The 14,642-nt window shown below is 57.0% G+C and overlaps 7 protein-coding genes across 7 annotated transcripts; 3 read left to right on the forward strand and 4 right to left on the reverse strand.

Annotated features, from left to right (window-relative positions):
- Positions 1 to 99: 99 nt before the first annotated feature.
- Positions 100 to 1,067, reverse strand: MYCTH_2118778 (uncharacterized protein; the record flags this gene model as incomplete). The annotated part of the gene is made up of 5 exons (XM_003663578.1): positions 100 to 325; positions 451 to 527; positions 671 to 835; positions 886 to 919; positions 952 to 1,067. 5 exons carry the CDS (start codon positions 1,065 to 1,067, stop codon positions 100 to 102), a joined length of 618 nt encoding a protein of 205 aa, XP_003663626.1.
- A 569-nt stretch (positions 1,068 to 1,636) lies between these two features.
- MYCTH_2305675 (uncharacterized protein) lies at positions 1,637 to 4,441 on the reverse strand. Its single transcript, XM_003663579.1, has 4 exons — positions 3,889 to 4,441; positions 3,768 to 3,823; positions 2,466 to 3,697; positions 1,637 to 2,380 (listed from the first exon to the last, which is right to left on the reverse strand). The coding sequence occupies exons 1-4, from the start codon at positions 4,160 to 4,162 to the stop codon at positions 1,945 to 1,947; spliced, it is 1,998 nt and encodes a 665-aa protein (XP_003663627.1). The 5' UTR covers positions 4,163 to 4,441; the 3' UTR covers positions 1,637 to 1,944.
- A 524-nt stretch (positions 4,442 to 4,965) lies between these two features.
- Positions 4,966 to 5,589, forward strand: MYCTH_2118780 (uncharacterized protein; the record flags this gene model as incomplete). The annotated part of the gene is made up of 2 exons (XM_003663580.1): positions 4,966 to 5,002; positions 5,072 to 5,589. 2 exons carry the CDS (start codon positions 4,966 to 4,968, stop codon positions 5,587 to 5,589), a joined length of 555 nt encoding a protein of 184 aa, XP_003663628.1.
- Positions 5,590 to 5,666: 77 nt separating this feature from the next.
- On the reverse strand, positions 5,667 to 6,872 carry MYCTH_2305679 (uncharacterized protein). The gene has a single exon (XM_003663581.1). The coding sequence runs from the start codon at positions 6,821 to 6,823 to the stop codon at positions 5,744 to 5,746; it is 1,080 nt and encodes a 359-aa protein (XP_003663629.1). The 5' UTR covers positions 6,824 to 6,872; the 3' UTR covers positions 5,667 to 5,743.
- A 641-nt stretch (positions 6,873 to 7,513) lies between these two features.
- On the forward strand, positions 7,514 to 10,520 carry MYCTH_2305680 (uncharacterized protein). Its single transcript, XM_003663582.1, has 3 exons — positions 7,514 to 7,893; positions 7,952 to 9,608; positions 9,674 to 10,520. The coding sequence occupies exons 1-3, from the start codon at positions 7,723 to 7,725 to the stop codon at positions 10,357 to 10,359; spliced, it is 2,514 nt and encodes an 837-aa protein (XP_003663630.1). The 5' UTR covers positions 7,514 to 7,722; the 3' UTR covers positions 10,360 to 10,520.
- On the reverse strand, positions 10,521 to 11,664 carry MYCTH_2305681 (uncharacterized protein). Its single transcript, XM_003663583.1, has 2 exons — positions 11,443 to 11,664; positions 10,521 to 11,356 (listed from the first exon to the last, which is right to left on the reverse strand). The coding sequence occupies exons 1-2, from the start codon at positions 11,545 to 11,547 to the stop codon at positions 10,682 to 10,684; spliced, it is 780 nt and encodes a 259-aa protein (XP_003663631.1). The 5' UTR covers positions 11,548 to 11,664; the 3' UTR covers positions 10,521 to 10,681.
- A 216-nt stretch (positions 11,665 to 11,880) lies between these two features.
- MYCTH_2305684 (uncharacterized protein) lies at positions 11,881 to 14,479 on the forward strand. The gene is made up of 3 exons (XM_003663584.1): positions 11,881 to 12,402; positions 12,461 to 13,325; positions 13,379 to 14,479. The coding sequence occupies exons 1-3, from the start codon at positions 12,112 to 12,114 to the stop codon at positions 14,236 to 14,238; spliced, it is 2,016 nt and encodes a 671-aa protein (XP_003663632.1). The 5' UTR covers positions 11,881 to 12,111; the 3' UTR covers positions 14,239 to 14,479.
- The last annotated feature ends 163 nt before the right edge of the window (positions 14,480 to 14,642 follow it).

Raw genomic sequence — 14,642 nt, forward strand, 5'->3', positions numbered from 1 at the left:
AGAGGCTTGATTCAAGGTACGTAGGCGCAGATGATACCCAGATGGACCTCGACGGCAGTCCACATCCAGAGGTGGAAGCCGTGCCATGTCACGTCGTAATTATGTCTCCTGGACGACGAAGTGGATCCAATAGGTGCGGATGCTGGCGGCTACGACGACGAGAAGACCGAAACTAAAGAGCGTGATGACGGCGAGGCACTGACGTAGCGGTAGCTTGGCCCGGTACAGCCACGGCATCGGCAACACCCAGACGCTGAAATCGGCGAGCGCCGTCGTGCTGGCTTGAGCCAATAAGGTACCCGCCTCGGAGACGCAGTCATAATCGCTACGGAACAGATCCTAATAGCTCGAGACGGGACTGGGCAGCAAAGTGATGGTGAGCATTTTGACATAACCTCGACTAGTGACAAGGGACACCCGTGATATTCTCTCCCAGGGCGGCAGACTTACATGCATTCGGTAAACAAGACTATCAGGAAGACAATATTTAACACCACAACAAACACCATAGCGGCCACTTCACTCGTCTGTTAGCTAGTTTTTTACGCTGGCTTGGAGGCTCAGCAAGGCCCGGGGGGTGGGGTGGAAAGGGGGGAAGGTGTTGCATACCTATCGCATGGTGGAACCAGGAATTCCTGGGCGCGAGACGGTAATATTAGCTGCCGAGAACGGATAGCTTGGCCAGAGAGGTGGCCGGTACAAATAGGGCCTGGACGGCAAGCGAGACCTGCCGCCCGGATATCATTTTGGATTCGGTCAGATCCCAGACATGAACGTCCCAGCCGTACCGAACAAATGCCAGGACGACACAAGTCGCGACGCTTGTACCGAAGACCTGTGATTACATACAGTCAGCATCAGTCAGGGGAGCCAACAGAAACCTACCGCCGAGCCTACCATCAGCCAGTCATCCCACCCGCTCTCCTTCGCAAGAGACACAGTTGGACGTACAACCTCAGACCTAGAGACAAAAGGGCAATTGAAAGAGTGATGGACTCGACAATAAGAAGGGTTGGCCCACGAGACACGGGATTGGTATAATTAGGCGGTGGCCACGAGAATCTCATGATGGTGGCCGAAGAACGTTGTCGGGGGGTTGCATACGCGGCTTTCCAGCCAGACAGCCGACTTGGCTTACAACATCTGGCCGGTGAGGATTTTCGACGAGACGGGGTTTCGATGAGCTTGAGATGAGCGGGTTGGGGCCATTTCTTGCTTATTATTATGATGTGGATTCTGCCAGGCAAAGCAAGACCGGCTTATATCCAACGACCCAACACCACAGGGAACGTCCATCAAGGTGGGTTCCTGACCAGAGCCCCCCAGTGGCATGGTGGACAACCAGTCTTGATTGCCCGAGTTCCGGATGCTATACCCTGGCAGGTTTGCCTTAAACTCTCAATCGTGAGACATGTTATGACATCCCCTTCCTTGGGTACCACCTCTTGGTAGCTTTCACCTATGACGAGGCACCGAAGCAGAAGCGGTCTCGGCTTCCATTCACAGATTAATATGGCTCGTTCTCTGCAACCCGCAGCATGGTCTGGGATAAGTTCAATCTTGACTATGCGAATAGATGACAAGGAAGTGTAATTACCCGAAGCAATGAGTAATAGCTCCGCTGTTCGCCATGTTTACCAGCAAGCCTGCAAACTTTGATTCCTCGCAGAGGGTGTCTTTTACTCTATACCGAGACCATGCCGAAGTACTAGCGTATGCTTGTTCACAGATGCGAGGAGTGCGCCAGGAAAGAGAGCGAAGGGCAGAGTAAAGCAGAGAAGTGTTTGTCTTTGCTGGCTGTGCTAGAACAACTTGCTTCATATTCTGGCCGGCACGCCATTCTAATTATAAAGGGAGAAGCATGTTGTTTTTCTCACCCTTACCGGGGGGGGGGGGGGGTTCAACTCAGTGTGCGGTGGTGCACTGACTCGCCTCCCGCTTAAATTAACTCGAGGCCCCAGTCACCATCTGTATGCGCCCCTCGACGCGGGGAGCAATGGGTCTGGTCCATGCCACTTCGCACTCACCCTCCGTCAGCTCGTCGCACGTATTTCCGCGGACTCCTGCCCGGCGACACCACTTGGCGAAGACGCGGCGCATGATGGCGAGCTCCCTGTCCAGGGCTCGAGCATTCTCCCTAGCTCGCTCCAGCTCCTCCCCGGACTCGCTGTCGCTGTCGTCCTCGGCGGCACCATGCATCGGCGGAAGACTGGACCGCCTCTGCCTGAGCTTGCTGGGCGTCCATTCTGCCCAGCCGCTTCTGTTTTCGCTTCCGGATTGACTGACTTGGGATCTCCCCTCGGCTGGGTTGACTGGAGCAGAGGCTGATGATTTCCCGAGAATGGGGTGACTCTTGGCAACGTTATCTGCGACTTTGGACCTGGATAAGCGTATCAGTGACTATCCGCTGCTCATGGGGTAATGAAAGAAAGAGAGAGAGAGAGAAAAAAAGGAAGAATGTTTACCAGTGGCGTTCCAACGACGGGCCCCAACCGCTCCATTTGGCCAACACGGTCAAGGACATGAAATATTGCCGCAGCATGGCAGAGATGAGCATGCCGTTCTCCTCGGACACAACCTCCTCGCACTCGCCGCCCTCGGACCGGACCAGCAAACTGCGGTAGCCGTCCTTTCCGCGGCCCATGTAACCTCTCGTCGCCAGGACGTAGGTGCGACCTTTGTCCAGAGACTCCCCTCCTATCTCGACAGAGAGAACGCGGGATCCGACTGGGCGGGAAGGATCGAACTTGAAGTTGATGTTTGACACCTGGGGAAACCGGCCTTCAAGCGCGGGATACAGCGAAACGCCGTTCTCGAGCGCATCCAAGATGGCCTGCCCGGATGTCTTGATCACGACGACCGGGTCCTCAAACGGGAAGCAGTCGGTGACGTCTTTGACTCGGATTGGCCCCGGCGCATACACTTGATCTCCCCTGATGGTGCCGGCCGCCATGAGCGCGCAGTCCGCACCGTAATGGTGGCGCATGATGTCGCACACAAAGTTGCCCAGGTTGCTCTCCCCGAGACGTACCGTGGTGAACCTCGAGTCCAACGGGGCGGCAGTCCAGCCGACCGGCTTCTCCAGGCTCTTCTTCAGCTTGGCCGTGAGCTTGTTCACCAGCGCGAGAGTCTCGCCGTTCTCGGGGACGGACCGCACGATATCGCGGCGCCAGATATCCACATCCCACCTCCGCCCGCTACCCGGGGGCTCGGCCCGGCGAACTTCAATGTAGCTGAGCTGCTTGAAATCGGATCTAGACCGCAGAACGTGGGTCCCGTTGATGAAGCTGTGGGCGTAGTAATGATCGTGACCGCCGAGAATGAGGTCGATGTTCTCGCCGCCTAGCTGCTCTGCCAGCTTGTTATCGTTGGGCTCGCGCATGTGCGTGAGGGCGATGACGATGTCGGCCCCTTCGGCACGCAGTTGCGGGACGAGCTCGCGGGCGACGTCGCTGGCGGAGCGGTAGATGACGTTGGGCGGCAGCGCGTTGATGGTGTCGAGCCACTCGCGCTCGCCGAGACCGAGAAGGCCGATCTTGATGCCGTTGGAGGTCGTGATCATGTGTGTCTTTTTGGCGTTGCCGAGGGGCACCCCGTCCCCCAAAGCCAGGTCGAGCACATTGGCCAGCAGCCAGGGGAAGTTGCACTTGGATGTGAGATTGCGGAACTGTCTAACCCCGAAATCCAAATCGTGATTCTGTTCAACGGGTGTCAGCATTGCGGCTCCTGTACATCTGTGTACAGCGGATGGCCATATGTTGGCGTACCCCGACGCAGGCACAGTCGGTCCCGATAAGATTCAGGAGAGGAACCATATGGCTGCCTGTCTGCACTGTAAGCAAGCAAGCGCCTCGCTACATGGTGTCTTGCCGGGATCGAGTGCCTGACCCTTGGTAATGGAGCTTTCGAGGCTCGGGTTGAAGACATCGCCCGAGAACAGCGTCACGAGCCCCGGTTGTCCCTGGAAACGCTCGGCTTCTCGGTATTCCTTGCAGACGCTCACGAAACGGCCAATGCCGCCGACCGGTTCAGCCGACGACGGGTCGAGATGGTAGACATCGTTGAAATGAAGTATCCTGAGGTCTGGTGGCGTGTTCAGATCTCGGCCGGAGCTGAACGTGATGCATGGCTCGGCGGATGGTGGGGTTGATGAGGGGCTCATGATGCTGTGAAACTCGCGAGTCGGATTCTGCTCGTGTGCTCTGAGACAAGGAGTCAATTGGCAGAGCACTCACTGCAACCGAAGAAATTATTTCGAAATAGAGGAACGAACGAACGAATTCACCGGTTTATACGTATGGTACTCCGTGTCAAGGGTTTAGGGGCGTCCGGACGAGAACTCGCTTGTATTAATGTTTTGAGTTACCGTTGCACTCCGTTAGGCTGCCCGTGTTTATTTAGGTTGTGGACATGTGGGGGATGACACGGCGGGGCAGTGCAGATAGATGGTAAAGCTGAGAGAGGAGGCGGCGACAGAGGTGCAATCAGCCCTTGGCAGTGCAGGTAGGCAGGCCCCGATCGGCAGTGCTACCTCATTCCTTGGATCCGTCACCGCAAAGGAACCCTTCCGAGAGTCGTAGCACGTCTCAAAGGAGTCGATTCTAGAGAGCGCTAGAGTATGCCGTGCAACGAGAGTCAATTCAGACTCTGAAGACCGCGGACAACGAAGCTGACGTTGGCCTCGGTCAACCCAACGTTTGTCCTTCCTGTGCCCAGGTCACAATGCTATGGAATTCATCGGTTGGGACTCCCCGATCGAGCAGGGGAAGTATCCTCCAAAAGATTGTTTCTTCTTGTTCCAAAGTATTGAATCCACGCCCTTCGAGGTGGGTTGACCCCACCATGTGTCGAAGATGCGGGGAAAAAAGAATGTTGTTTACCCACCACCTATCGTGGACATGATAAAAGGGGCGGCGCGATCGATGCAGACCGCATCAGCAGTTTGGACTGCATTCACCCGCAATCATGGCCGCAAATACTGCTACTGTCCGGCATGCCCGCCGTGAAGGTGCTGCTTTTCTCCTCCTCTCCCCTCCTACTTTTCCGCTTGATCAGCTAACTCGACAACCAGACGTTCCCGCGATCCTGGAGCTGATCCGCGAGCTGGCCGACTACGAGCACGCGCTGGATGCTGTCGAAGCCACCGAGGACAAGCTTCTTGACACCATCGCCTTCGCGCCCTCGGACTCGCCCGCCGCCGGCAGCAGCAGCACCCTTCCGCAAACGGAACCCACATCCCCGTCCAAACCCGCCCGGTGCTTGGTCCTCACCACGCCCTCTGGCACCGTGGCCGGCATCGCCCTCTACTTCTACAACTACAGCACCTGGCGCGCGCGGCCGGGTATCTACCTTGAGGACCTCTACGTGCGGCAGAGCGAGCGTGGGAAGGGCTACGGCAAGCGCCTGCTGGTCGAGCTGGCCAAAGAGGTCGTAGCCTTGAAGGGCGGTCGGCTCGAGTGGGTGGTTCTCAAGTGGAACGAGCCGTCGATCAAGTTCTACGAGAGCATCGGCGCCAAGATGATGAGCGAATGGGTGGGTATGAGGGTGGATGGGGATGCGCTGAACAAGTTGGCGACATTGTTGGACTAAGCGGAGAGGTCGACGATGCGGGGACAGAGCAGTGCAGTGGCTGCTCGTTCTGTTTGGCGTTCTCAGAAGGAATAAGGCTCTGGCGCCAGGTGGGATTACACTGGTGGCTGTTGGCACGCGCACCGGACTTGGGAGACCTCAGTTCCAGCCTCGCTCATGTGGTGCTGTTTTTGCCCCTAGTTTTGGGTTTCTCGGCATATGGAAAATCCTTGAAGAACTCCATCATGCCTGCGGTGGCCGATGCAGGTTGGTGGTCAAGCTTTCCCCAGCGAATATCCCACCCTTTGCCATCCGGTTGTTTCTTCATGGTCGCGGTCAGGTTCCATATGTATTCGAACATGCGCCGCCACGCCCGTCTTGTGTAGTTGTGACAGCCAATGGGCCGAGGGTCCCCCGTTGGCGTGTTGTCGTCCACCGCTCCCGTCAGGAGCTTGTTCCTTCTGTTTGCCGGCCGGTCAACAATGGCGACAGGTTTTATGGCGTACGACTGCCAATCCCAGCTCCGCTTGGCTTGCGACGCCTCCGACATGCTTTTTGCTAGAGCGCGCCGGGGAGGAGGGAGCCATCCCTGGGCCGTCCCCTCGGCGATAGCCTGAAGCGCCTTCCATTCCTCCACGGGAAGCGGTGGCATGATCTTGTCTGCCGCGGATTTCCACATATTTTTCAGTTTTGTCCGGGCGAGCTTGATAGGAAGCGGGCGGCCCCAGGCATTCTCCTTGGGCAGCTTCTTTTCCGGAGTCACCTGGTTGATGGTGATGGGCATTTTTGGGGAATTATTCAGAGAGGCATTGATCTGGGAGAGGGCGAACGTGCGCAGCTTCTCCACATCCCAGTCGTCCAACCAGTCTGAGGTCTTGTATTTCTCGGCATGAGGAGCCATCTCGGCGACGTATTCGGCTAGCTCCTTTGTGTTCGTCGGCATGTCGCGCTGCACAAGGCGCGACACCAATTCACGTCGTCGGCGGCCGATGCGTCCAAACGCCCGAAGCATTACCCGGCGCATGCGGGCCATGTCGCCAGAATTGGCCGCCCGGAGGACACGGAGCTCATGAAGTCCGTCTCGAACATGCTTCGGTCCTCTCTCCGCATCTCCCTTGTCTCTTCGGAACCGAGCTTTGATGAGTTTGTCTGCCGACCGTCGTACAAGTGGAGGGAGATACGAGGATTCGCGAAGAAGATGGCGGTAGAGGTGTAGCGGCATCTGAGGCTTCGGTATGCGCAGAGGGCAGGACATTTTTGAATCTGTTAAGCCGGCTGTTGCCGGCAAATGGTGTTGATGGTTGCAATGATAAAGGTCGGGTCCTGTATTAACGCAAAAGGTGCAGTGGCACGTGAGTTGAACTGTGAGTTGAACTTCGGTAATACTAGTAATCTGTTCCGTGCATACAGTACCTAGTGTGCTCCATAACTTCGTACTTGCGTACGTATTACGAATGACATGTTTCGTCAACCTCTGTTTTGTATGGTGGGCCGTGCACATGCCAATTCTTTGGCGCTTGCCTAACTGAGCGAGCGTGTCTCCGTCGGCAGCCCCTCCTTTTTCGGCGGGGATTGAAATGGCGCGTCTTCTGGCTTCCCTGACCGAGACACGCCCACCAGAACACGAAAATCACACGTCGGCAACTCGTGTCTTAATTGCTCTTCGCTGTAGTCCGCGCCGACACTATATCGCGATATCCTTAATCACTTATCTCTTGTCTATTCTTTCGCCTTAAGTAATACACATTCTCTCGTGTGCGGCTCGGCAGCATCTCGACTGACTTAATCTACAGTACAGCTGTTGACCCCATTTCCCTTTCCGTAACCCACTGCAACGCACGACTGGCCGGGCTTTTGCGTGCTCTTCTCGTGAATCCAGCGCCGCACTCTTACCGCTCGCTCGCTGGCACACCCAACATCCGACTGATCCCGCCACGAACGTCTGATAGACGAATCATATTCTACATCCTCAATACTAATCTCTTCAATTGGGAGCTTTTTTTGTCCGAATTTCCAGCTATAATCTCTGGTCACCGCCTCATCGTCCCCGAAACTCTGAATCCGCATCGCGCCCCCCGCCTTCTCCCAGGAGGCCGTCGAACGGCTCTCGCCTAGTAGTCTAAGGTGCGCTGCCATCGGGCGAGTTTATCAAGGATGCAGCCATCACCGATGCGCGGCAGCTCTCAGCAGCAGCCGCAGCACTCGCAACCCTCTTCCCAACAATCCTTCTCCATGAGCCAGCCGTCCTCCCAAACGACAGGGTACCGGCAGTACGCCGACATGCCCCAAAAGTCACAGACCGAACCAGATATGGGAATCTATTCGGTGCGTCTGCAAACATCGGTTCCCGTCCCCCTACTACCTTGTTAATGCGCTTTTTTAGGCCGTCTATTCTGGCGTCAATGTTTACGAGATGGAAGTTAATAACGTCGCCGTCATGCGACGCCAGGCCGACGGTTGGCTCAACGCGACTCAGATCCTCAAAGTTGCTGGTGTGGATAAGGGCCGACGTACTAAGATTCTGGAGAAGGAGATACAGACAGGGGAGCATGAGAAGGTCCAAGGGGGTTACGGAAAATACCAGGGTACCTGGATCCCCTTTGAGCGTGGCTATGAGGTCTGCCGCCAGTACGGCGTAGAAGAGATGCTTATGAAGCTCTTGACGCACAAGCGAGGTCAGGAGGGGGAAGGGGCCGATGTGGACACGCCGACCAAGGAGCAAGCCATGGCCGCCCAGAGGAAGCGCATGTACAATGCGAGTTCGCAGGAGTCGCGCACCAACGGTATGTCTGGCACCTTCTTCAAGAACATCTCGTCTACAGCATCCCACGCGATAAACGCCATCAGCAAGGCTCGATTCGACTCCCCAGGGCCTCGAAATCGCAGTGGCCCGAGCCGCGCTCCTAGTTTCCACCGCCAGTCATCCATGCAAGACGCCAACGATATTCCGGCAAACTCGCAACAAAGCTTCGTGTCCGACTACGGTCATGCCGAATCCGCTTTTGGATCGCAGACAACCCAAGCAGCACCCGGTGAAACCGATCAGCCTCCTAGGAAACGGCAGAGGGTACTCACGCCAGCGAATAGTTTTGGAGGCTTAACCCCAACGTACCCCCAGATCGATGGGTACGCGGCCAACTACCCGGGGTCACCCACAGAGCCAAACGAATCGTTCATCTATTCCCAGGCTGGCATCCACGTCGAGCAGGAGCCAAATTATGCCCCCGGGCCGCTCCGGCCTCTACCGCACGAAATGTCTCCCGAAGCTGAAGCGAAACGAAGCATGCTCATGGGGCTCTTCATGGATCCAAATGGCCCGGATGAGGCGAAAAAGAACGTCCTTCGCAGCATGACTCCCCAGGAGCTTGATATGCCCATCGACAACCAGAGCCATACGGCCTTGCACTGGGCTGCAACCTTGTCTCGGATGCCTCTCTTGAGGGCACTCATTGAGGCCGGCGCAAGCCCATTCCGTGTCAATAAGGCGGGTGAGACGGCATTGATGCGCGCCTGCATCGTGACCAATTCAATGGACCACAACTCATTCCCAGAGTTACTGGACGTCCTGGGCGTCACAATCGACGTGCGGGACGATAAGGGCAGGACTGTGTTGCACCACATCGCCGTGACAAGCGCTGTGAAGGGCAGGAACTCTGCGAGCCGGTACTATCTCGAGAGTTTGTTGGAGTGGGTTGTGCGGCAAGGCAGCGCTCCGAGCAGCCAAAACCCCCAAGGCAGTTTCAGCGCACCTGCAAAGATGGGCATTGGCCGTTTCATGAGCGAGATTGTCAACGCCCAGGACAATAGCGGCGATACAGCGTTGAACATCGCCGCGCGGATCGGCAACCGAAGTATTGTGTCGCAGCTCCTGGAAGTAGGGGCGGACCCCAACATTGCCAATCGCGCAGGCCTGAGACCTGTGGACTTCGGCATTGGAACAGATGTTGAAGGCCACCGGAATGGCGAAATATCGGAGCGGAATGGGGGCTCGCAGGGTTCGAATCAGAAAACCAGGGAAAATAGCGACGAGGTGGTCAGCTGTAAGTCCAATCCCAGGACCGTATTTTCCTGTCTCGCCCTTCGTTTTAATGCTAACGATTTGCAGCTATCACTCACCTCATCAGCGAGTCGTCTTCACTCTTCCAGAACGAGTTGAAGAAGAAGCAGGAGGCTATCGATGCTCTGCACAGCTCATTACGAACCACGTCGGCTCAGGTCGGCGAGGCTCGCCGTACCTTGGAGTCCTTACAAGAAAAGCTCAAGGCTCAGCAGCTCGCGCGCCAAAAGGTGATCAACCTCAAGCGTGCATGCCAGGAAGAAGAGTACCAGCTGCTTCAACTGGAACAGCGCCACGGCCGTCTGGATGTTGACGCTGCCAATGCATGGGAGATGGAGCTCGAATCGATCCTGGATAATATTGCCGCAGCCAGGGCACAGCAACAACAACAACAACAGCAGCAGCAGCAGCAGCAACCCAGTGACAATGGGTCATACCAGAAAGTAGTAGAAGAGCAAGTTGCGCGCTTGCCCAGGGCGGCTATTATACGTGCGCGGCTCAACGCGTTGCGTGACCGCTCGGCTCAGACTCGCCGGGCAGTGGAGGCGCTCCGGGCTCGGAGCAAAGACAGGGAGCTTAAATACCGGCGGCTGGTGGCGCTGTGTACGCGCCGGCCCGAGAATGAGGTGGACGGGCTGCTGGACACGCTGACGAGGGCAGTCGAGTCGGAGAAAGGGGAGTTGGAGATCGCAAGGGTCAGGAGATTTTTGGGCGGGGTGGAAGGGGTCGCCTGAAGCCCAGTTTCACTCTACTGGGCTGCTTGTCGAGTGCCATTGGTGTTGTACATAGCAATTTGTTGTTTTTTACCCGGAATTTGTGTGCTTTGCCCTGAAAGGGGGATCATTAACTTGATAGCATGCTGGTTGTCGCACGCATCTTTCATCAGGCGTGTTTTGGGATAGGAAGACCATGAGAGCTTCAGAAACTGCGGTAGTGTTCATCAGTGTTAGGGCCGCGTGATGATCCGGAGCCAAATCTTGGGAAAGAAATTCTTGGTTCGCATCGCAGGGGCGGTTTCCTATGCCCATACGCTATCTACGAGCTCTATGACGGGTCTCAAGCGCCGACACTAAACCCGAAAGACCCGTCAAATCCCACGTCGCCGAACTCGGGGTTGACACGCATCGCCTTGAGCGTTTCGAGTGATGGGACATTCCCATCGGGATAGAAGCGAAGGAGATTGCCAATGTCCTCCTCCGTCAACTCACACATCTCATCCCAAGCGTACGCATCGCTAACCTTTGTCATCCACGCCATCCGCTTTGATCCTTCCTCTGGGCTGGGCGCAATCTGGCGCAGCCTCACCCGGAGCTCGCCCACCGTCTCAATCGCCCTCCCGGCGTTGGATGGAAGGCATTCCGCAATGAACTTGCGGATGGTGCTCGCCAACCTCGGGCCCTTGCCGTTTGTGCTGACCATGATCTGCAATGGCCCATCGCGGTGCACGCTACCGAAGTAAAAGTCGCATTCGGGTGGCACGTCGGCGATGTTGGCGGGGATGCGGCGCTCTTTGCAGAGCTTCCAGATGGCGGTAGACGCGGCTGGGTCATCGATAGCCACCAGCACCATGTCCGCACCGTCCAGGTCGGAGGGCTCGAAGTTACGGTCAACGTGCGTGACCTGCTTCTGGGCGACCCGGTAGGCGACCTCAGGGTTGAGGCGGGCGGCGGGGGAGACGACGGTCACATTGGCATCGGCATTGAGGCAGTGGAGGATGCGCCCCGCGGCGACCTGGTGATGTTGAAAGAGGGAAGTCAGTCGGTAAATCACCAAACGGATGGATTGGGGATGTTATCCGAGCTCGGAGAATAACCTACCTCTCCTCCGCCGACGACTAGGACTTTCTTGCCCTTGATCTGCCACGCAATGATCAAGCTTCCTCCTCCCTGAACCTCGGGAAACTTTGCCGGCGTTTGGGCCATGCCTTTTCTCTTTCAATTTTTTTTCAGGACATGCAGAGCCTCGGGATGGCTCTTGAATAGCCGTGTGGTTGCAAGGGCAGAGTCATTGCGCGACTGCGAGGTGGGAACAGTTCCGCGGGGAGAACTTCACCTGGAGCCTCGATCGGGAGTGCCAAAAGAACGCTCGTCATTGGGCGACTTGGCTTTCACAAGCGCCATCGATAAGGCTTTAGGGGCCCACCACTGCTCGCAGCTAGTTAACCTTTTACGCATGGTTCTTGGTTGGCGGCTTGGGGAGGCAAGACCCACCGAATCCCAGGCTCTGGTCCCCGCCAAGCCAACCAGCAACTGGGAATCCCGCGACCCGGGACCATCGCATCGCCTGGTAATCCGGACATCCGTATCTCGGTTGCTTCATCCATTCCCGGCGACCGCCGCCATCCGCCTTTGTGGAACCATTCGGCCAAAGCCATCATGTGCATGGGATCAGCAGCGCGCAACAAGGATTAGGGGGATATCCCTAGCGGCATCAAGCGGATTGCGGATTCGTTTGCGGCCGCGCGCGAATCCCGCGACGGCGACGCCATGTCTGCCCGGAGACTCGGCGGCGGCAGGGTCCTGGGCAGCGGTAAAGGTCTCGCCCCTCCGCCTCCTGCTCACGCCCCGCGAGCCACGAGCCCGTTTGCACCGCCGTCCGAAAGCAGTACGGTGTCCCTCCGATCTCGAAACTCGACGCCCGTCTCGCTCTCGCCCTCGTCTTCCAGTCCGCTTCCCGACTTTTCCCAGGACCTCGCCTCCAATGTCACCGTTGGCGGGCCGTCCAACGGCGCCTCGGCCGGAAACAAGCTGGCGTGCCCAATATGCGAGGAGGAGATGGTGCGTTGTGGGACTAGATGTAGCACGGGGTTCTAGCGTGCTGACGGGGCCTCTGCAGGTGACATTGCTCCAACTGAACAGACACCTGGACGACGTGCACCAGGAATTGCCCGAGGCAGAGCAAGACGAAGTCAAATCGTGGTTTGAGAAGCAGGTCCTAAAGGCCAAGAGGTTTCAACCTCTGTCGCTCATCAATCAAAAGCTCCGAGGCTTGGACGTGTTCGAGTCGAACGAGACGCAGCCCATCTCAGTGAGCGCCGGACCCGGCCGACCCGTCGAGACGGTAATCGATCCCGAGGAGTTGGTCACGAGGAAGCACTGGCAGCGGCCGACGGGACACGATGTGTGTACCGACCCTCTATGCGACCGCAGATTGGGCCCCCTCAGCGGCAGCGTCAACTGTCGAAAGTGCGGCCGGCTGTTCTGTGAGATGCACACCATGTATCAGATGAAGCTGTCGCGGTCAGCCAACCACGAACCGGTCAGGGGTGTGTGGTGCCGGGTGTGCGAGACATGCTACAAGTCGAGGGAGGGATACAACGATCATACGGGCCTATCGCGCGATCACACGGCCGATTTTACTGCCGTCCGGGCAAAGAAGGTGGAAAGACAGCGGCTGGAAGTGCAGAGGCTGGAGAAGCGGCTGACGAAGCTGACTCGGCTACTTGTCGAAGCTCCCCCAGAGACTGGCGTGAACTCGACCCTGCTGACCCCGTTGGGTGGACAAAGGAGTCAGAGGAAGATGATCGAGCAATCGGTCGTGACCTGGGAGGACGACGCGGCCGTCCCCAGGTGCCCATTCTGCAAGCAGGAGTTCAAGCCCTGGACGTTCAGGAGGCACCACTGCAGGATATGTGGCCGCGTCGTATGTGCTGACCCACAAACGAATTGTTCAAGCGAGGTTGGCTTGAACGTCGCAAACCGTTGGTATGCCCGTGTCAAATGAGAGGCAATCGGTCGGCTGACCTTGGGACAGCAAATGCCATAGCCACCACCGAGAAAGCGACTGCTGCCCCCGAAAATGGGCAAGTCAGTATCGACATTCGGATGTGCTGCGAGTGTAAACATACAATCTTCTCCCATCGAGATTTTCTCGAGTCCATCAAACACCGCCCGCCCGACCAGCGTGCCTACGAAACCCTGCGCCAGTTTGAGCACGGTATCCAAATGCTGTTGCCCTCGTTTCACAAAGCGCTACAGGCGCTGCAGCCCCCTGACGAGAACCCAGATCGACCGGACAAACCGCCGCCCACCCATGCCCAGATCCAGGAGGCGGCCAAGATCCGTAAACGCCTCACTGACGCCTTTGCAAAGTACGACCTCGCTGCGAAGCGCATCCGCAACATGAAGACGGATAGTCCAACGCAGCTCCGTCTCCAAAAGGCCATCTACGCATCCGCTTCGGCCTTTCTGCACGCCAATCTGATACCTCTCAAGAGTGTTCCCTCGATGCTGAAATCTCAGAGCTCCAGCCAACGCAGGCTTCTCTCGGGCGGGAATGGGTCGTCGCACGCCATTTCCTCTCCGCTGCGGAACGGCGAGTCGGCACGATTCGACCCGGAAACGTCAAGCTTAGGCGGAGCGAGCGAAGTGAGCACGGCCGTCTCGGCGGCTTTAGAAACGGAGGAGAAGGAGGCGCGGGAGAGGCTGGTGGTGCTTGAAGAGCAGCGGTTCCTGGTTCAGGAAATGCTGAACCATGCGCGGGGGGCCAGGCGGTTTGAAGAAGCAGGCGCCCTGACGAGGAACCTCGAGGAGCTAGACAAAGAAATTGAAGCTGCCAAGCGACTGGTGGCAGGGGTGGAGGAGAGATGGGAGGGGCTCTATGCGGGAACATGAGCTACCTCGTCGGAACAGAAAACCTGTGCTTATTAGGTTAATTAATTTGGTTAAGGAGATGGGATCAGCATTGCATGGAGTTTGGAGCACTACACGGAAGGGGAGGGGACTCCAAGGGTCTTATGTAATTCTATAGTCGCTAGTGGTACAAGGCTTCTTCTTTAGCCGCCAGTATGCAGTGATTAATCCGTATCCGGATACTCATTGAGATTATCGAGATCGCTTTCCATAGCTGTTTTTGTTGGCCAAGCATGTCTGCGGTAATATCGGGTTAGGGTTGATTTTCCAGATCCTTGCTCCCAGTCAGACCCCGCCATGACCGCACTTCATACACCATCCACGTTCCCCTCGTTGACCCTTTGTTTCTTGACCGCACGAAGAATTGGGGCATGATTTAGCTCTTC

The sequence above is a fragment of the Thermothelomyces thermophilus genome, chromosome 3, assembly GCF_000226095.1.
Source record: "Thermothelomyces thermophilus ATCC 42464 chromosome 3, complete sequence".
In the NCBI taxonomy this organism is placed as follows: Eukaryota; Fungi; Ascomycota; class Sordariomycetes; order Sordariales; family Chaetomiaceae; genus Thermothelomyces; species Thermothelomyces thermophilus.